The 21,811-nt window shown below is 39.4% G+C and overlaps 2 protein-coding genes across 10 annotated transcripts; both read right to left on the bottom strand.

Moving 5' to 3' along the window:
- Positions 1 to 108: 108 nt before the first annotated feature.
- LOC6574871 (probable serine/threonine-protein kinase tsuA) lies at positions 109 to 13,968 on the bottom strand. 9 transcript variants are annotated; one of them, XM_032728323.2, is made up of 10 exons: positions 13,558 to 13,967; positions 8,253 to 8,485; positions 3,661 to 4,133; positions 3,364 to 3,587; positions 3,070 to 3,308; positions 2,222 to 2,389; positions 2,044 to 2,128; positions 1,905 to 1,986; positions 1,279 to 1,850; positions 109 to 1,002 (listed from the first exon to the last, which is right to left on the bottom strand). In XM_032728323.2, exons 2-10 carry the CDS (start codon positions 8,452 to 8,454, stop codon positions 852 to 854), a joined length of 2,196 nt encoding a protein of 731 aa, XP_032584214.1. In that variant the 5' UTR covers positions 8,455 to 8,485; positions 13,558 to 13,967; the 3' UTR covers positions 109 to 851. The 9 variants fall into 9 exon arrangements, with proteins under 9 accessions (XP_032584214.1, XP_002000899.3, XP_032584215.1 ...); XM_002000863.4 differs by having other exon boundaries at positions 13,562 to 13,967; XM_032728324.2 differs by having other exon boundaries at positions 13,599 to 13,967.
- Positions 13,969 to 14,271: 303 nt separating this feature from the next.
- Positions 14,272 to 21,796, bottom strand: LOC6574870 (UNC93-like protein MFSD11). Its single transcript, XM_002000862.4, has 4 exons — positions 21,364 to 21,796; positions 15,890 to 16,059; positions 15,374 to 15,831; positions 14,272 to 15,305 (listed from the first exon to the last, which is right to left on the bottom strand). The coding sequence occupies exons 1-4, from the start codon at positions 21,448 to 21,450 to the stop codon at positions 14,695 to 14,697; spliced, it is 1,326 nt and encodes a 441-aa protein (XP_002000898.1). The 5' UTR covers positions 21,451 to 21,796; the 3' UTR covers positions 14,272 to 14,694.
- Between the last annotated feature and the right edge of the window lie 15 nt (positions 21,797 to 21,811).

Here is a 21,811-nt window from a genome sequence, read left to right as displayed (position 1 = left end):
TTAATATGTTAAATATCTACTATATTTATGCGTCTTCTTTTTGCCACATTCTGCGCTTAATCTTAACTCTGCCCAACTAAGTTAAATCAACAATTAAACCATCATGCGTTTGTTGGTTAAATAAAGTGTAAATAAATATTTACATATATATTATTATTATATAAAATTAAAATATCTGCGAAAACAATGGAATCCTGGGTGCGGAATTTTTTCCTTGGTAATTAAATAAAACATGAATTTGTTGTTTATGTATCAAATGGCACCTAAATCTGTTTAATGTAAGTTATTAAAAAATAGTGATTAATACTACAACACTGCACAACAATATCGATGAACGTACGTATAAAGTGTTTGCATTCCTTTACAAAACAGTTACAATTGTCTCTAAATAGATTTTGATTTTTGTTCGCTTGTTATATTAGGTATATATGGACATATAAATATATAATTATATATATATGTAGGTACACGATTTTCGCTATTAGTTACATAGTTAATTTATGTCGGTATGTGTAGATACTCTGATTTAGTAACAATTTTTAAGTTTTGTGCGGCCTGAACTGTGGGATTGCTGTGTATACTGAGGATTTGGCCTTTAACATGATCATTTGGCTTATATAAATAGATGTGTATATATATGTGGGTGTGTGTGTATTAAACACGTTGTCCACTCTTTTGATTTATGCATAGGTTAGAGAGTTATAAATAATTTTGAAACGAAATGTGTGCAGTCGCCGCTGTTGAGTCCGAGGCTTTGGTGCCTGCTATAAATGGGTAACACGCAAACCAGTCGGTGTCATCGGATGCTTGGTGCCGGGCGTGCTTGGATCGCCGCAGCCGGTTAGCTAGAACTATAAGTCCGTAATGGGTCCGCCGGCGAGGCTGAGTCTGTTGGCCGTGGCGGCGGCGGTGCCGGCGGCTGCATTGGGTGCAGTCACATTTGGATTCCAATTTGGTTGGCTCGCCACCTGGGCGCTTAGGTCTTTAACCAATTTTTCGAGTCTAAAGACAGTCGATCGAAACAGCAGTTTGGATTTGTTTGGTAGTTGCAGAAAGAGAAGAGCAGAAATGCAAAAAATACTGTGAGTGATTTTTGCTGTGTTTAGTCACCGAATACGCCTTAAACCTGATATGGAATGGGTTACTCATTAGGGGATGTGCATGCATGCGAAATGAAAGGTGAAATGGTGCAATGGAAATGTCGAATGTTGTTACAGTTACAGCTTAGAGACATGTGAAACAGTAAAGTAAACCATATAGAGCATAGACTACACCCACGCTATGATACGCTGATTGGCCTCCTTACGTGCGCTGGTCGCTTCACTGAGCTCGCGCTTCAGCTGCGCATGCTCCTTCTTGCGGGGCAGCAGCGGCGGCGGCGTTGGTGTCGACGGGACCTGCTCCCCCAACAATGCGAATTTGGGCGGACTTTGCACAGGTTGTGTTTGCGGCGACTGTTTGATGGGCGTGGCCAGGCCATTGCTGCGAGATTCATTGCTGGAACTGGACAGGCGCTTGCTGCTGGCCAGCTCCTCATTATCCTCATCCTGCAGCTGCTCCTCTTCATCGTCCTCGTCCAGCAGCTGGGTGGGCGGCGCCGGTGCCTGATGCACGGTGCCATAGTGCAGATTCAAGGAATGTGCTCGTCGAGCGCCCCCATTGGGAAAGCCAAACGGCGTTTTGGTGCGCGCACCTCGAGCGCGTTCGTTCTCGTATATAATGTCGTGATATGCCTGCCGCTGATTGAATAAACTGGCCAATGCCTGGCGGAGATATTTGTTCTCCGCCTCCAGATGCGACACGCGTTTGTTCGTCTCCTTGCGCTCCACTCGCAGCTGCATTACCTGCGCCTGCAAATCAATCAAATTAGCTACTCTGTTTCATTTGACGGCAGCTGGACTCACCTTCAGCTCATCTATATCACGCAGTATGCGCACATTGCCCTCGCTCATGGACCACTGGCGCTCCTCCACCAAGGACTTGACGCTGTGGGATAACGTGCATTATTGGCAATGGCAGAGATCGATGGAGCTGGAGACTTACCGATTGAGCAACGCATCCTCACGCACACGCGCCGCCTCTTTGACCTCGCGCACCACATCCGTCATCATGCCGGGCGTGTAGGCACCTAAAAGAGAGTCAAATATATGGATTAGTTGCGGGCAGCTAGAGCAGGTTCCACAATGTATATATAGGTGTTTGCATATATATATATATATACCTGAATGAAAAGTGGGCGCTGGACTATGCGTGCCACCGAATCCGCCGCCAAATACCAATGGTTGACTTTGTGTGCTTAATCCACTCAAGCTATCTCTACGGTGCCGCATGCCCCCGCCGCCAGCCCACGGCTGGCCATTGGGAGCGTGCTTCAAAGCTTCGATATCAACTGTGTGTGTGTGTATACATATTTACGTAGTGTGCAGTGTGTGTGTATGTGTGTGTGTGGAGAAAATAGTAGGCGAAAATAGGTAAAAGAAAATACGCAACAAATACGCACAAAGTAAACACATACGAAATACATAATACATAATCGAGAGCAGCGTGTAAATACAGAAAGTTTTTACAAATTTTCAAAAATTACAATATCAACAACAACGAGAGGAATAGCAATAGAGAGCCAAAGGATTTTACATATATGAGAAAGAGAATATATCGAGTAAATAGTATAAAGTACTTTACGAATTTACAGACTGTCTTGCCATACAATTATGTACAATAAAAGGCTACACAAAGGTGTTCGATAGTCGAGCGTGTACGACTAGTACATACCCAGTACTTAGCAGCAAAGATTAAGAATACTACATATATAACAAAATATAGATCTTACGATATATCCAATTAAGAATAATCTATGCTTTACATATATAGATTTATAGTCATGGAGATCACAGACAAACGGGCGGACATTGCTAAGATCAGCTAGATTGTCGATATTCTATATACACAGAACAGAGTATGCAAAGGAATATAAACTCCTTTTCTAGTACAACTTTCCATTGCATTTGTTCTAAGTTTTGCTCAATTACTTTTAAGTACAGGGTATGACAAATAATTTCCTGAGCGCACCTTTCGTTTCGTGCAAATTGCGACAAATTTTGGAATTCGTTTCGTGCAATATGTTAATCTGTTCCATTAGCGCGGCAAAGAATTTATTCTGCTGATCGACGTCGCTGCCGTTGCCATTGGTCGAGACTGGGGCGCCGTTGCCGTTGCCGTTGCCATTGCGACAGTCGGGCGTATTCTGGCCACTCAGCTTGGAGTCATTGTCCGAGGGATTCAGCAGGCAGGGATCACTAAAGCGAAAGCTGCAATAGACGTAGTTTTAGTTGTAGTCAAACGGGATTTATTGAATGGTTTTACCCGCGACTTATGTTCGGATTGCTGCCGCTGCCATCTATAACGTCCGTGGAGTTCTGGTCATGCTCTGGACTGGCGCCAAAGCCGCCAAGCATATTGACCAGCGGCGGCAAACTGGCAAACTCCTGGGCCCCATCACCGGCCAGCGGCAGGCCAAAGTTTAGGCCGTAGCCGTTGGACTGGGGCGGAAAGAGCATGGGGTAACGGTAACTCAACGACTGTGGGTGCTACAAGCAATATGAGAAATTGTTAACTATTTTGGGTCATCAACTGTCGCAGGCCTTAATGGCCAATACTCACGCGCTGTATGCCCATGCTAAAGGGCGTGGCACCGCCCATGCCAAACGGTTGCGAGTGTGAACGCATGAAAAATTGTTGCTGCTGCTGTTGTTGTTGTTGCTGCTGCTGCTGTTGTTGTTGCTGCTGCTGCTGCTGCTGTTGTTGTTGTTGTTGCGTCACTGTTGCTGCTGCTGCTGCCAACGTCTTATTGGTCGCTGCTGTTGGATTAAAGTCCAGAAATTCCGATGATGATGACAATTGTGCATTCGTCGCATCCCGCAGGCAATTCTCCAGCCACGCATCTAGATGATCCTTGGCATATTGCTCACGTGCACTGCCATTGCTGCTGCTGCTTTTGTTCTTGCTGTTCGTTGTTGTCGCGGTTGTTGTGCCCGTTGCTGCTGCCGCCGCTGCTGCTGCTGCTGCTGCTGCTGCCGTTGTTGTTGTTGTGGCGCTGCGTGATTTCAGTTTCTTGCGCTTGGTCGCATCCACAGCTAAAACGAACAAATCAAATCAATCGATTAGATACGCCATATTGATTGGATGACTTAATTAAACTGGGTCAATCCGTTTTCTTCTAACTTGGCTCTTAATTACGGCCAACAATTATCAATCACGGCCTGCATTCGCGCATTGCGAATACACGAATGACTCAGACGTTGCCCCATTGGCAGCTAGCCAGACTTAAAAGCTCTCTGAACACCGTTTCGGCTTATTTCAGCCCACAAAAATGTCGCTTTGTGCATTCTCAAAACAAGTTTCTCTCGCATTATATTTGATTTTTGGTCTTCATATACCCTGTAACCGATGAAATTGTTGTTAAGGTATATGTAGGTTGAAGTTTTTAAATTTTTTGCATAATTAAATTAAAGTATATATTTAAAAAAAGCCATATTTCTCTCTTAAATATGTATAGTATATATGTATATATATAGTAGTTAAAATCATTTTTAAAAGTTTTTATGAGTGTGGGTATCTTAAAGTGAGCTCTTTGACTTCTCATTATAATAATACTCATAACTTTAACTCTGTTATACTTATTTCAAATGGAAGCATAGCAGATTTCTAGAGACTTTTCAGTTTACCATAAATACAGGCCGTGCTGTATGGGTAGGTATACCCTAGTCGGGCTTTCCCGGTCAGAGTTTTTCTAGCTTGTTTTGATTTCAGTTAGCTAAACACGTATTGAAATTCGTCTAATATTTCGCTGGGACTTTGTCAACGTTACAGTTTCACTGGCAAACCGGTAATTGAGCATGCCGAGAGATGTGGGCGTAACGAGGAGCGCGGCGATCGAAGATTGGAGATCGGAGAGCAGCTGCCTCCAATTGCAATCGAATGCATAATTGAATAGCCAAGAGTCGAGTCGCGCTTGCCATAGGAAGTCATATGCTGCGCATTCCAGCGATTGCGATGTGTTTCCCCTAGGGGTTCGTACAGCCCGTTTAAATTTAGCAAAAGACTCGCTTTTGTTATATTTGTTGCGGTTGTGCCTACTGTTGTCGTTGTTGCTGTTGTTGTTGCGATCATGATGAGGGGCGTGCTCGCTTTTGGCGCAGGGTGGCCATGAGGGTGCTATAAATAGCATGCGAGCGAGTTATATTAAAGCGGATGTGACTAAAAACAAGGAGCAGCCAGGAATTAAGACGCACACATGTCCATAACGACACACACACACACACATACAGACATTCATAAATGGTGGTTGCTGAGCTAATGATATATACTTTGAAAACGATACGAAGAGACATGCCAGACGACTTATGTATATAACTATATAGGAGTATATACATAGGTCTCCATTTCAAGCGAACCCTCAAGCCTCAAAGTATATTCTGATGAATGCAGAGCTCAGGCTATTTATAATTGCACAAGAGTCCTCTTATATCAATATTTAATCTAGTTTCCTTCTTTTTGTTTAAGTATGCGAAAGAGTTCTTATACTATAATCTCACTCAATTCTTGGACTGAGAATGATCTGTTTTCTGAGAAATAATATGTATATATAATATAGAGATCACTCTCCCCCCTCTCTTTGCCATAAATTTGTATAGATCGGGAACCACGGAATGAGAGGAGCAGTACTGGATCAGTGGTCGGCGATGAAAATATAGGTAGGAAAATATAAATAGGTGTACATATTCCACATCAGCACTATCTATCTAGTGTATCTAGCCTTGTAACCCTTAGAAAACATATAGTAACAACAAAGTCTAACTAAATTGACGCCTAACTAACTAGCTAATTACAGAAACTACAGATACTTCAATCTTCAAATCTTTGCTAAAGACTCAATTCAATTCTCACTTTAAATCGATTCTCAGCACAAATTTTCCACATCAATTTAATCAAGCCGCGTTTGACTTCGACTCTGTCGCGCAAATCTATTGCATCATACTAAACTACAGTTAACATCTCTATTGTGTGTAATCACTATGCATATACGAGAATTAACGTTATTTTTCCCCAGCCAATTCTATTTATCATACTGTGAATAGATCTCATTTTAAGCTTCCGCCAGTGAATATCATCATTAGCTATCGCTGCTGGTTACAGTAAAGCTCACCACATGCACCCACCGCACCCACCGCACCGCCCATTTACCAGCCCATCTGCTCTACAGCTGTAAGTCTTAATTAGCAACCATTTAGTGCATTGTTCCAAATCTATTCGCATCGCTTACCCAATTTCAATGTCAGATCGCGTGTATAGATTTCATAATAGGCCCATCGAAATTAAATCAATCACTGACCGTGAACTCAGATATACACACATGAACAGACACACACACACACGCATATATATACGCACACACGTCACCTGGTACGCTATGGAACGAATATGATGCATGTCTTTCTAATTGCAACGAAAAGCAGATGCCTCCAGATGCCTTTGAGTTCGCTAATCACACAAATTATCATTGGGCTGTAGGGAACTTTCGTATGTTTCAACTTTTGGAGTTACAAAAACCAAACCAAATGTTAAGTGTTGCACAACAGATTTGCAGTCATTAAACAAATGCCTCGAGATAATTACAGTGCGTTAGGCAGCACAGCTGCTTCAGCAAATTGAAAAGGAAATAACAATAAAAGCCGTAAGAAAACCTATAGAGAGAGAGTGAATGAAAATCAAGAAATATGCATCTGTATATGCAAATCCAGCTGCTGTAGAGGACAGCAGAGGGCAGCTAGGCGTGTCATGGGAAAACTTTCTTAAGCCAACTCCAGCTGAGCTATGTGTGAATCGTCGTGCAGATATAAGAAAAGCTCAGGTCTGTAGAAACTTAAGCAAATTAGTGAAACAATAAATAAAAAGGGCAATAAACAAAGACTTTATGTAATAAAGAAATCATGGGCGAATGGGGAGTGTCTGGCAGATTCAGAGATAAAACACATTAGATAAATTGTTTCACTGGCAGATTTCGATATGAAATAGAGTACAAGGTTAAGATAGAAAAGATTTGTTAGAAACTAGTAAAAAAAAAAAAATAAATAAATAAAAAAAAGTGTATTAAGATTAACTCAAAAAATAAAATTTATATTTAAACTAAATTTATAAATCTTAAATAATTGATTTCTTTAAGATATATGAAAAGCTTCAAGACAAGCATTTCAGTTCACTGGATAATACATTTCAATATAATGTCAATGGATATCATATGAGCGAGTCTTATATAGCCTGTAGTTAAACAGATAAGGCGCATTTTGGTTTATCTTAAGAAAACTATAAAATATTATTATACATGTGAATCTCAAGTAGAGGTTTGGCGGACTGAATAATTTCAAGTTTGGGCTACCCGACTAAAATATACCTCGGACTCTTCTTACAGTTAAAAGATATCTAAAGCCGACAAGAAAATACCCAAAATTCTTCTTACAAATATTATGAATAGCTAAATATATTTATCGAATTCCAAATCCCTAATATTCTATATAGAATAAAGTCTAGAATAAATACATACATATAGATGAGGTCTATCTGGCCTTCTTTTGCGTGTTGCATGCAGTAGCACAAGAATAATCTAGCCTCAATTCCCATTAAAGATCAATGAGTGTATATATAAATAGGTAAACAAAATATCACTTGAAATGTAGTTCGTATGGCCGGAACGGAAAGAGTATAAAATTTCATTTGACGAACTCTCAACACAATTCTAAGGACTTCTAATTTAAGAACTTATTAATGAGCTATTGCCCGGGAATGTAATAAAGAACACGCTCTATTTATAAAGAGCTCCGCTTACAGACAGCCAAGCAGGCGGGCAGCCAGTCAACTTCAATTAATATATACATCCTATATAGAGGCATATTTATATATATAACTATATATATTTCCATCTATACCCATTGACAAATTAGCTGCACGGCTCACGCCTCACACATGTTTGTGAAAACAAATTGCTATTGGTGTTTTTTTGTGACTTAATCAGAGATGGGTCTGTGGCGTTACATTCATCTAGTTTGTCTGTCTCTTCTTTTTTGGCTAACATCGCGTGTCTGCTTGCAACAAACGTGTGGCAGAAAATTAACAGCATTTAGCTGCAGACTTTTGTTTCGACTGGTTTTTGCTTCTTTCTATTTTAGCTGGGCGCTCAAGCGCAGCCAAGTGCTCACCTCTTTGTGTGCTGGCCACGCCCACGCCGCCCGAACTCTTGGACACGGGCTGGGCTTTGGCCAGAGCTGGACTCGAGTTCGAGTTCATGTTCGAGTTAGAGTTGGCTGCAGTTGGCATTGTGGTCACCGCGCTGCCACCATCCAAGCTCCCGCTCCCATTGCCATTCGTGTTGATCTCCTCCACCTGCGTTGTGGTTGTCATTTCAATGCAGTATGCAAAGCGAGTCACTCGCCTGCGAAATAGAAGAAGAGAGAAAAGAATAGTTAGAGAACTTGAGCTGAGAAATACTTTTTATTGTTATTTAACAAAGGTTCCACACTCTCTGTCTGCATTCGGTTTCGTCTCTTTGTAGCAAGGCAGGGCAGAGCCGCGTCGCTTCGCAACATGTTGACATTCGACCATGAAAAGCTTGCCAAATAGAAGGGAAACTTGTAGGAGCAGATGTGCACATGACGAACTACCAAATACCCTATAAGTTGTAGCAAAAAACTTAAGTATTCACCAAAAATGAATATTTTTTTAGGCATGAACAATTTGGTATATTTTTCGTTTTTTCCTAAAATTACAGAACATTGAAATAATAGAAAAGTATATCAAAAAATTGTATATTATCTATCCATACTCCCTCTCTCTCAGTCCCTCTATTTTTATATGTAACTATATCGATCTGATTTGCTGATAAAATATTCCCTTAAATTTATTTATTTGTGCATGTTTTTTGCTGTCTTTAACTTAAAATCAATGATACATTATCTACCGATTCTCCATTCTCCTCCATCCATCCATCCATCCATCTCTCTCTCTCTCTCTCTCTCTCTCTCTCTCTCTCTCTCTCTCTCTCTCTCTCTCTCTCTCTCTCTCTCTCTCTCTCTCTCTCTCTCTCTCTCTCTCTCTCTCTCTCTCTCTCTCTCTCTCTCTCTCTCTCTCAAATTTATCTTTCGCACACTTTGCATACCTATTAATTAATTTGCCTACTCTAACTTACTATAAATCGTTCTACACACTCATATTGAGCTATTCAACAAAACTCCCTTGCAAACTGCACAGCTATAGGGTATACCGGAGTCTGACAAACTAAGTAAACACACACAGACACTTTGTTCAAGTCGAGGGCAAGGAATGAACATAAAGACTTAGATCAAACAGCAAAACTGACAGAAAGAAAATGTCAGTTATCCGACGTATGCCAATGCCGGAAAACACCTGTCTATATTCTCAATTTTCTATTATTCTATGGCTTGAAACGTGTTTATGTTTATTGTTGTTCTTGTTGTTGTCGTGTTGCTGGCCAAACATTTTATTGATGAAAAGTAAACAACGGCATTTTATCGAAATGCAAACCGTGAAGAGCACGAGTGTAAACAATTGCATATGTATATGTATGTATGTATACATATTTGAGTCAAGTTGCCAGGAGACAGATAGCCGACAAATAGGCATATATGTAGGGTGAGTCGGGGTGCTAAGTGGTCGGAGGCGGGGGCGGGGCTAAGGGCAACAGCACTTCACAGGCAGCGCATTTTGTGGGCTTCTCTGCAGAATAAAAAGCTCTTTTTTTAGCGGTTTTCAGCTGGCAAATTTGTTGGCAACGATATCAAGATAACATATATCTAGATCATGTGGGGCCTTGCACAACTTCTAATCTACTTAGTTGTTTGGCTTGCAAATTAAAGTTAGCTTGCCTCTAAGCAAAACTTTCCACAATTTAATTTACTTAATATTAATTTTTAAACACAATTTGGTTTATGGCCTGAAATACAAACACCTTAAGGTTGACCACCAAAGCTGTTTATATGCAATTACTTGGGTCATTATTTAGTTTTTTAGTGTGGAAATTTTTTTTTATTTTTAAAAGCTTTTAAAACTTAAGTTTAATAAAACATATTTTCATAATTATATATTTAAATTTACATTATTTTCATTTCATAAATTTTATTTTAAAATTAATTAAAGAAAGCTAATTTACATTTCATTTATTGAATATTTTAAAAATATTATGGTCAGCTGCATAGTTAAGATCAGATGATGAATATATATTTAAATACCTATAACATGTTTCTAATGCATTTCAAATTAATGATGGCTGAAATGTTTCGCAGCTTCTTCAGCACCTTTGCTAACGATCTTGATAACGCTTAGTTTGTTGTTAACTGTCAAACTAGTGTAGATAGAGTTTCTTTACAGGCACACACACACAAATACATAAATGTGTATGTAAATGTGACTGCATCATTAGTCTAATGGGTTTAAGTGCATAATTTTTTTTTTTTTTAGTGTGTGTCTTAATGTCTGAGAAAGTTGTTGGCCAGAAACATTTGCATGCCATTAACAACTTGAATGCTTGACTTGTTTTAATGTAGTGTCTACTGCTTCTTCTTCTTTCTCTTCTTGTGCTTCTTCTTCTTCTGCGTCTGCTTCACTCATTTATGACAGCATAATTGCTAGGCCGTTAGCTGTAAGAAAATTTACATGTGCATTGCCAGTTGGGCTCGGTTCGGTTTGGTTTGGTTCTGTAACAGAATTAACAGAGCGCCGCTATGCTTTACCGCTTCGCTAGCTGCAATTATGCGGCCACAGAGTGCAAGATACAAATGTATCTGCTGGATACAAGTGTCTATCTTTAGAGTGCCAAAAAAAAAAAAGCGAGTCTGTTCGCAACTTGATCACAACGCCAAAGTAGGCGCAACGAATGCCAAGCGACGCTTTGCATTTGCCACGCTCGTTACACAGATAACGATGCCCAGATACAAAGATACTTAGATACTCAGATACAAAGCCGCCTTTTGTGGCTGGCTGTATGTGTGGGTCTGCCAATGCCAAAATCTATGCAAGGCGAAAACAAATTAAAAACTAACAAGAAAGCAAAAAAAAAAAAAAAAAAGAAGAGAAAGAGAGCGAGAGCGAGTGGAGAGGAAAGTAGTAAGGGGGAGCAAGTCGTGAGACGACACGTTTGCCCGTTAAGTACAAGTATCTATAAGATACATACATTTATATTGTCTGCATCTGTGGCTGTGGCTGTATCTGTATCTATACAAGCGCTAACGAGCGAAAAAGTTGACTTTGCCGCGAATGGGCTTGTTATTGTTGCCATTTTTTATTAACGTACCGGCAAAAGGCCTTGCCACTTCACTAGTCAACTTCAAGTTGAAAGTGAATTAAGTTTTTTCTTTTCTTTGCCGCTGAGCTCAGCGAAAGGAGCAACAACCACAACAGCAACAACAACAATAATAATGACAACAACATCATTAAAGCCAACAACAACGTTGGGAACTGATGATTAATTAAATTAGCGATAACAAAAAAATTTTAAATACATTTTGATAAGTGGCTGGCACTAAACAACAAGTAGGGCTAAAAGTGGACTATAGCAGTGAATATATTGCATACGACTTAATACATTGCATCTATGATAATTTTGTTCAATAACAGAAAGCTATATATATTAACATTTCCTGTTAACTACAGTTGTTGGCATTCCCGGTAATGTTATTAACATTTTCTGTTCAATTAAAAAAAAACACTAGCTGCGAAAATGTTATTTAACATTGCCATCTTTTAAACTTAATTTAAATATGGCAGCGTTAAATAACATTTTCGTGGAAGATTAACATATTGTAGTATTTGATATTTAATTTCGGGTTCTGTTATCTTGGCACTTAATAAACCGTATTCGCAAATGTTAATTAACAAAAATAATATTATATTATTAATTTATTATTCTATTCCACATATTGATTTTAACTAGTTTATGGGTATATGCGAGTCGACTTCTCGCTTCGCTTCTACTTTAATCTAATCTCGCCTGCGCACTGAATAGGCTAATAAATTAAGGCAGCAAAAGACGGACAGCAGCAGACAGACAGAGTAGAGGTGTTATGACTCCTCCAACCAAATTAACACCAATGACAACAAAAAGCGCCTTCAAGCTTGACGTTTGTTTAGTTCTGGTTTGTTTTTGTTTTGCTTTTGAGTTGGCCCTGATTAGTTGGCCGCAAGGTGAGAGCCGCACCAAACCGAACCGAAGCAGCACCAACAACAATAAGAGCAACAACAGCAAAAACCAAAAGCACATTCATTACTGGCAAATATCTATTTTGGCGTTTCTTTCTATTTTCGCTCAAGTTCTAGGCTATTGACACGGAGCCAAAAGAAAAGCGCATGTCGCCAAAGAAAAACAGATGAAGATGAATATCATGGGTGAGAAAAAAAATAAAAAACGAAATGCCACAGTGAATGATAATGAAGTTTGGTTTCAATGGTCATATTGTGTGTGGTGCTATTTACTGAGCAATTGGAATCTACCAACGGCACAATACTCTGTTAAAGAGTGCTAAATGACTGTAAAACTGTGATGCTGTATGCTGTATGCTTATGACTGTAGAGAGGGCTACAGTTATCGGTAGATACACATTTAGATTAGGGTATATATTTTAAATATTTACAAGTTTAACTTATAAACATTAACATTAGCATTAACATAGGCTACTACCGATCACTTTGTAAACTGGATATATACAACCGGTTATATTATCTAATGGTTCAGGGACGAAGCGTATATGTGTATTTTTGTGATTGACCTTTCCCATACAACCATTTTTAATGACACCAATAAAAGCAAAGCAACGTAAAGTGAAAAAGGCGACTGCGACGCTGATCAAATCACCGGACGCGATCAATGGCTAAATAGAAGAGAAGAGAGAGAGACAAACACTAGCGCAAACGCAAACACAAACAAAGACGAAGTTGGAGTCATTTGGTTTGTTGACCCAAGCGCAGAGCATTCAATAAATTGAAGAAAATGAATGAAAGGAGAAACAGAGACAGACACTAACGGAGACGGCAAAACGTAAGAGCAGCGATGACCAAGCACAAGCGCCCAAGGAGCAGTTACACACAAATGCACACTCACACAGGCAAATAGACTCATACATGAGACACACTTTGCTCTGGCAGAGACAACTATCGAGTTGCTTGCACGAATGTGCCCCCCTCTCTCCCTTCTCTATTCCATACAACAGCAGACGACAAACACAAAATGAAAAGCGAAATGCGTTCAAATGACGTCGCTGCTGGCGTAGGCGTAGCGATTCTGCCGCATCGCTGCCGCTGCCACTGTCGCTGCTACTGCTACTGTCAGCTGAAGCAGCTGCTGCTGTTGCGCCTGCATGAGTTTGAATTGGAAATGCTTTTGTTTTTATGCTGGCACTTGGCTCACATACCAAACGAATTTCTCAAGGTTTCGACACACACACACGCACATAGAGAGACACTCACATTAAAAATATTACTAATTATTAAAGTTACCTACGCGTTGCAATCGCAGGTGAATTGAAATGCAGTTGTACCTTCGCCTGTGCCGCTTCAAATATTTTATAGGCACTGCTTAATTATTTAATGCTAATTCGCCAGCCTTAATAGCAATTTAAAAAAACACACACACGCACACACATCTGCTAGCTGCTTTTGCTTTTTGCCATTTTCGTTTTGCACACGCACAAACACATAGACGCTGCGTCAACTTAAAATTCTACACGATTTTTATTATTGAATCTATTTAATGGCTTTTGCGGTAGTTATAGCTTCGACCGATTTTCAGTAGTTTTATTCGCAATTAGTCAACACAAACACCCGCAATGCGTACCCAATAGCTCCGCGCAGCGACTCAGATACAACACGTCCGCTCTTGACAAGTGTTGCTCCACAACAAACGCGAGACGCCAAAATGAAACAGAAACTGAACGACACAACGAAACAGCAGCAATAACTTGACGATACTTCAGCAAGTGAAACCAGTGTTGAACAGCGCGCAGTACAGTTGCGCGGTTCCGTTTAAATTTAAAAATTGATGGTAACAGTTTTTACGCGATTTATTAAAAGGCTTAATAGAAAATTTAATTGAATATATTTGAAACTTTAGTTTTCAATGAAAGCTTATAAAATAATTATCTTCCCCATCAAGCTGCTATGAATACAACATTCAAATTTTATTTTCAACATTTTTGAAATGAAACAAGTGTCTTTAAATTTTGTCTTCAAATACGTACATATATATTATATATTTATATTTGCATTGTAAATGCAAATTGTAGACAATATCAATTTACAATTGCACGTGTACTTGTGTGCTTAAAATAAATAAACACATTTATAAACATATACATATCATATAAAAAAAAAAACATTTACAGCTAATTATTACGAATACCTTTTGGAGTTCAACATTAAAATACATACATACGTTCATACATATAGCAACATTAGCGATCAACAAATTAACTATTATTGTATATGTATAGGAAGACGCCGGCGCACGTGCAAATGCACGCACGAAGGGTTTTTTTTTCAACAAACATTGCACATACACAAAAGCGTGCTTTACCTTAAGCAATATCTTTCAATACTATTACTAAACTTAAATACAAACAGCATTCATGAATTAAACTACTCCGCAAGCGACGCGCTCATCGACTTCTCCTGCTCGCGATGCTCCCGCTTGAAGCTCCACTCAACAATAACAAATGACACCGTGCCAATGGTGCCAGTGATGACCAAAATGGCCAGCTGGATGTAGAGGCCGAAGTGCGAGGAATAGAAGAAGCTGATGGCCGCCGCCACGGACTGTGTGAACTTGAAGAGGGCGAATGCGCCAACCGGATTGTTGACGAACTCGCCGCCCAGCATGGAATAGACCTGCGTATTGAAGCAGGCATCGCCAAGACCCAGTAAAAAGGCGCATACCAATGCCATCGAGGCACTAGGTGGGTCCAAATACGATATATCGGTGGTATCTGTAAACGGTGCGCTATTCGGTAAATTGAGGAATGTCATCAAATAGGCAGCCATGTGCATCACATAGCCGGCAATCACAATGGGATCGCGACCGAAGCGAGTCGTCTTCGACGCCAGAATGCCAAAGAAGCCGCCGCCAAAGACTTCGCCGACGCCAATGCAGATGCCCACCAGGCCGACAATTTCCTTGGGCGTCGAAGCTATTTTCGAGGTGAAGCCAATGGACGAACCAAAAACGCCGCTGAAGAACGAAAGCTCCAGACCTAAAGGCAACCAGAAATCAGTTTCGAATGAAACTTATATTATAATAGACCATCGTCCTCATCCTCACCTGTGTAGAAGAACGCCAAGCTGAGCAGCAGCATTTTCTTGGTGCAGAACAGTTTGCCGGCCAGCTTCAGAGCATAGAGTGCCTGGTCGCAGCCCGTGTGCTGCTCCTCCAGCTCATTGTCCTGCTCCGCGTTGCTGGCCATGAAGCGCAAGGCGGCCAAAAACACAATGCCCAAAATGGCGACAATGGTCAGCACGCCAATAACCAGATTGCGCGTCTCCTTGTCGATGTGCGTCTTGTCTTGGAACTGGTAGTAAACGAACAGATTGCCAAAGAACATGCTGCACTGCAGCAGAGCCCAGAAGATGCCCGAATTGCGTGAAATTGTCTCCGAGCTGCTGCAGCGCGCCAAATAGGTGCCCTGACCCGTCCAGGTGATCGAGGCGCCCAGACCCAGCACAGCGCTCGCCACATACAGCAGCACAGTCGATGGGAACAGAAAGGTGATCATGAAGAGCCTGCAGCAATAGAATAATAGGTCAATACACCGTTGGAATTGAATCATCTGAAACTTACGTGTAGGTGGATGCACCCACAACCATCGCCACGCGAGGTCCTGTAAACGAGATGAAGGACGGCGCCAGCCAATTGGAGAGCGAAAAGAATAGATAGAGTATGGCCAGGCTGGTGTAGCCGTCGCCCTTGAAGCTGTCATCCTCCTGCGCTATGCTGTCCAATATTGTTTTCTGTGGAGTAAATGAGTTTTGAGAACATGTTTTATCAAATGTGATGGACTAGAAGATACGCCAAGCCTTATTTATGACTTAGCTCAAGTTATTTATAAATAAATGTTTTGCTCAATTTCCAATTCAAATGATCTGCTCAAGATCTTAATTAAATTGCATTCCATGCACACAAAACTAATCCACCCCATTCAGAGTCGACAACTGCAGGGTACATAGAATATAAAAAGCTTAAATGTGAAGCACGTGTCGTCAATTCAAGGTTAAACTAGGTCGAATCATTTCCTATGCGGATGCGGTAGTGGGCGTTGCTTCCACTTTTGGCAGTAAATTTTGTCTACAGTCTGTCAATACTATAAATAGGTTTAAGTGCATATTACATTCGAATATATGTGTATATTTAAACACAAACTTATATATAGAAATAAAATTTTAAGTATATGCTAAAAGTCAAGCTCAAACTGGTTTGTCGCCGCCAAATTCAAGTGCAATGACAGCTGCAACAGAAATATTCTTGCATCGCTGGCGACTGTCGACTGGCGGCTGGTGGCGGACTTGCTGCCATATTTTGCATTAATTAATTTGCGATTATGGAAAATTTCGTGTGCCACAGACGCAGACACCGACGCAGAGCAAACGTGTTTTTTGTACAAAAAATTTTCCACGCATAAATTGAAGGACTTTGTGTGAGCCCAAAACGACAACGAATTGATATCGCTATCGACTACTTGACTCTGACACCAATTTGCAATTTACTTTTAAAATGCTTCTATATATCTGTGCTCATTTTAAGAACTATTTTAATATATCGATCTATAAATCCCATTCATGTGCACAAAGGCAAAAAGTCAATTACTGCGGAAGAAAGTGAAAGTAAAAAATAATAATATAATAAACGATATAAATATATATAAATGTTTGCATTCCTCAAATAATATGAAATACTAATGATTTCTAAAAAGCTTTCTTCTCTTTTACACCTCTTATATATCATTAAAGGGTCTTAAAAACTTTATATCAAATCTGAAAATATGCTAATAATTATTCCAATAGCTTTTATTGATTACAAAAACAAGAAACAATCTTATCTTTGGCGCGATATATAGAAAGTATTTCATTATCAAAAAAATCTTCGAATCGCAAGTGGCCCAGTTGTAAATCATTGTTAACGGAGCAAGAACAAACCAGGGCTGCAAGATAACATATGTAAGTTATGAGTTCAGCTAATGACTACAATTCGGTTCACTTGAACCAATTGCTGATTCCAGTTTATTCAAACTTTAGTTCAGTTCACCCTATTGAACCAGTTCCATTTTTCAGCCTTGCCATAAACTTTAATCACAAATTCCTTAGGCCAAATCTTCAATAATCACAATAACAACAATAGGCTGATAACACAGCTCTCTATATTCTGTTTTAATCAGTTGAATAACGTCTATTGGACACATGATCAGCGAACAATGCAAAAAATAAAAGAGTTGCACTTGCAAATCTGGGTCAAGTTTTGTGCAAATAAATGTGACAAAGACTTAAAATAAATAAGAAACTTCAATAATTCGATGCAGCAATGTGAAAGTCATTGGCCACTTTAAAAAAAAGATAGATATACATAAATATATATATATATGTATACATGTAAATATATATAAACGCAGCCGAAATAATTAGCAGCTGTTAAACCATTGTGGCATTATGATCTGATATATACAGTTATATGTACGTGCATGTTACGCAAATATCAACTGGCGCGACAACTCTCGAACAATGCGAATGCGCAGCCAAAAAGGAGGCATGCTGAAAACAAAAACTGGCAGAAACGAGTTTCATTCGTTAGCTTTTCAGATTTTCGTTTCATATGCAACAAAGTGGCCGACGAGGGGATGGCAGCGGGAAACGGGGTATCCTTGTGGGCTCGTCTATGGCGCACCCACTTTTTTTGTGGGTTGAGTAATGACGTCGCTGTGTGGCGCCTAACGGTTATTATGCTCAGCCAAGGGGACAGACAGCAGCTGTTTGCGTCGTTTGGCAACACTATTCGTGTGTGTGTCTGTATGTGTGAGTTTATTTCAATGTTTGCATGTTGACTAATGCATATGCTGGCCAGCTTGGCCTTGAGCCTGACGTGTGGACGTCTGTGTGAGTGAGCATGTGTGTGTGTGTGTGCAGCGAACTTGCACTTGCATTGACATTGAAAGAGCTGACATAGATGCGTTAATACACATACGCAAAAAACCGCGCTATAGCAACTTTACCTATGTGTGTGGGTATGCATATTTATAGCAGTTGTTTGTATTTGATTGCGTAATCAGGTCGAAAGTTATAAAATTTCGCTAATTGAATGACTTACATTAAGAAATGTGTGTGCTATTGAATGAACTGGTTAATTTCCCTTCAACATGTTCGCACATGTTTAATTGAATATTTAGAGGGTATTGTTAACAGTGTGATGTTAACAGTTTGCACTTATGCATGTTACTTTTTTTTGTGTTCTTAAATTGGAATATTTTAATTTTAACTTTAACTTCAGTGATATATGGGTCAGTGGAAATGCAAATATAATCACTGGCATTTGCAGCGCAGTCCGCAATACTGGGATAAGACTGTAATATTGATTCATATATACTAACGTACTTATGGACTACGGATAGATTGCGCCAGAAGCCAAGGCCTTTACACCAAAATTGCGCTGTAATGGGCCAGACACAAAGAAATAGCGTACACTCAATTGGTGTTAGCTACGGACTAGGCGATCGATCGACCGACCGTTGTTATTCCTCTATAAGCGTTTGGTAAACGGCATTTGGTGAACGCCCAGCTTGGAATTCCAGTTCACTTCAATGTGAGTCGTAGTTAATATATTGTTAAATAATATAACAAAAAGAAAACAAAAAGCGAACCAGCTGGAGGGCGAATTAAGCAAACGTTTGCATAAAAGTGAGAGTCAGATATTTATACAATACTCTGCAAACCGATTAAATGTGTTTGGGTAAATATCAAACAAAATTGTGAAGATACAAAATGTTAAACTCTCATAACGGTGTCTGTAAACCGGTTCACTGAACTGTGTACTTGAACAGAATATATCAAAATACATATGTATAATGAGAAAATAAAATTACTGCTGAGAGGTTTCGTTTCGAATCACAATCAAAAAGAGAAGTGAAACAAGTAAGAAGGCTCCAGTCGAGACTGCTCGACTAGGAGATACCCTGAACCCTCCTCCAAGCTGATACTCTAATCATTCTGGACTTTTTTTATGCACACATACATACACATGCACTTATAAGCACGCGCTCTGCTAACTGCGCAGTAAGCAGCGACAGCGCTTAGGCTGCGCTGCAATGTGGGCAATATTATGAGAATTTATTTCTTGAATAATTTCTTTTGTAGACACACGATCTTAATGAAACTTTTAGAGCGTAATCATATGATAAAAGTGTGTGTACATTCTAAAGCACAAGTCTCTAGTACTTGAAATGCGTTTTTTACAAATTGGGGGCGAAGGGGGCGTGGTATCCAAAATCTGTAAATTACAAAATCTTTGTATCCGTTAACTCTATATACAACGCAAATTTGAAGTCTCCAGGTTTAAAAGTGTTCAAATTAGGCTGAAAAAACCAAGTCGATTTTTCGATTATTCTCGATAAAAAAGTTATCGGATGAGTTATCGAAAAAATAAAGCAAACTCGTACTGCCTATGGTATACACGAGTATGCATGCCAAATTTCAGCTCTCTAGCTCTTATATCTTCTAAGATCCTTTTGCTCATACGGACGGACGGACGGACGGACGGACGGAGGGACGGACGGACGGACAGACGGACAGGGCTATATCGACTCAGCTCGTCGTCCTGATCAAGAATATATATACTTTATGGGGTCTGCGATGATTCCTTCTGCCTGTTACATACTTTTCACAAAACCATTATACCCTGATTTCCCATTTTCAATGGGTTCAGGGTATAAAAATGGGCTTAGCATACAAAACAAAAACCAGAAATTCAACCAAATAAAAGACGAGTTCAATACCAATTGATAATGAGTTGACATAGCAATACTCTTATTTTGGATCATTTATGAATATGTATTGTGTGATTTTTACTTAACAGCTGTAAATATTATAGTTAACAGATAATGTACCAACTTATCATTGGGAACTCGGTTCTGAATTACATTTTTTAGTTAACACACATACGTAAGCTGTAAAGTCAGATAGTACCATGTTTACGTTTCCGCAAGGTAAAGGTAATTTTTAGAGTATACAATATTCTATATAGGAAGAATGACAAACAAAATCTGACTATCCTGTGCATAGATATCTGGAAATATTAATTCACAACCTGTCTACACAACACAGTTTAGATCAGTTGTTTTCATGACTAGATATAAACAACGAGTGACCTTCATCTTAACAGGGTTAACAGAACCCGGACAAAAGTCTGAGTAAACCGCTATACAAATTATATCGTGAATGGACTCATTAATGATGCTACATATAGATTTACATGCTTATATCCTAAAAGAAAACCTAGAACACAGGCATTTAATTTTTGTAATTACAGTAATGACAGAGAGGCCTATGCATACACACACACACACACACACACACACACACACAATTGCTCAATTTGTGTGGGCGTTTTCTTGTTATCAGGCTACAAAAGTCTATCAAAGGCCCTTCCCCTCTGACAAAGGGAGTTGATTCTTAATTGAAAGTTGACTTTTGATCTCGACAATTGAATGGGAAAGAGTCTTGCATTAACTCAATTGATTTATGCTTTATATATAGATAAACAAGCATATAGCCGTTATATAGCGTTATCAGCTTTAGCATATTATCGTATTGTAACAACTAGAAGCTGTTTAAGCAAACATAGAGCCTTACGAGCTGATTAGAAATATGATATATTATATTATAAAACAATAACAGAAGTAGGGCGCTCCGTTACTTTCTACATATTTATATATATAAATATATATATTTCTCTTTATATATGTATACATATAAATCAACGTAATTTACTCAAATGGTAATTGAATGAAGCACTTTCTTTATACAAAGTAGCTAATGTACATATATGCATGTGATTGTGTTTGTGTGTGTATGTATATGTGCTTTCGCGCTTGTTGGTGGGTGGCTAGAACAACTGAGAAACGACCACGTATGCCAAGGCTACGACGTCGTCTATTGGCAAGGACAAGGACGAAAATAGCCCTGTATTCTATGGCACGGGGAATGTCAACAACGCCCACGCATACACACAAACACACAAGTATACAAAAGCCCGGACGCGCACTCAGAACTCACCTCGATATTACACATTGTTTGAAATGCAGTGAAAACAAACATAAAGCCAAAGCCAAGTATTAATATCATCACGAATTTCATCTCCATTTTGTCGTATTATTGATATTAGTTCCTTGTAAACTATTGAAGATTTATCTATTTGTTGATATTGTACATATCAGACCAGCATTTGACGTCACAAGCAATACGTTAGACTCGGGGGAAGCAGAAACGTAGGTGTTAATAGAAACTACGACTTTTAATTAATGTTTAGCGCGGGTAAATGATAAAATCACTTTTTACTTATGCATATTATTTAACAAGTGCTTAAAATAATAAAATGCAATGCAAAGAAAGCTTCACAGAAAATTGAAACCGAAATCCCAAAAATGTTTGACGCGCTGGGTTAATGTGCGTATGTGATGAGGTTTGAGAGTGGATTGAAACAAGCAAGAGAAAATGTCAAGTG

This window comes from Drosophila mojavensis, unplaced genomic scaffold (assembly GCF_018153725.1).
Source record: "Drosophila mojavensis isolate 15081-1352.22 unplaced genomic scaffold, ASM1815372v1 contig_231, whole genome shotgun sequence".
NCBI lineage: Eukaryota > Metazoa > Arthropoda > Insecta > Diptera > Drosophilidae > Drosophila > Drosophila mojavensis.
Note: the sequence above shows the minus strand (reverse complement) of the source record. Positions and strands in the feature narration are given on the sequence as shown.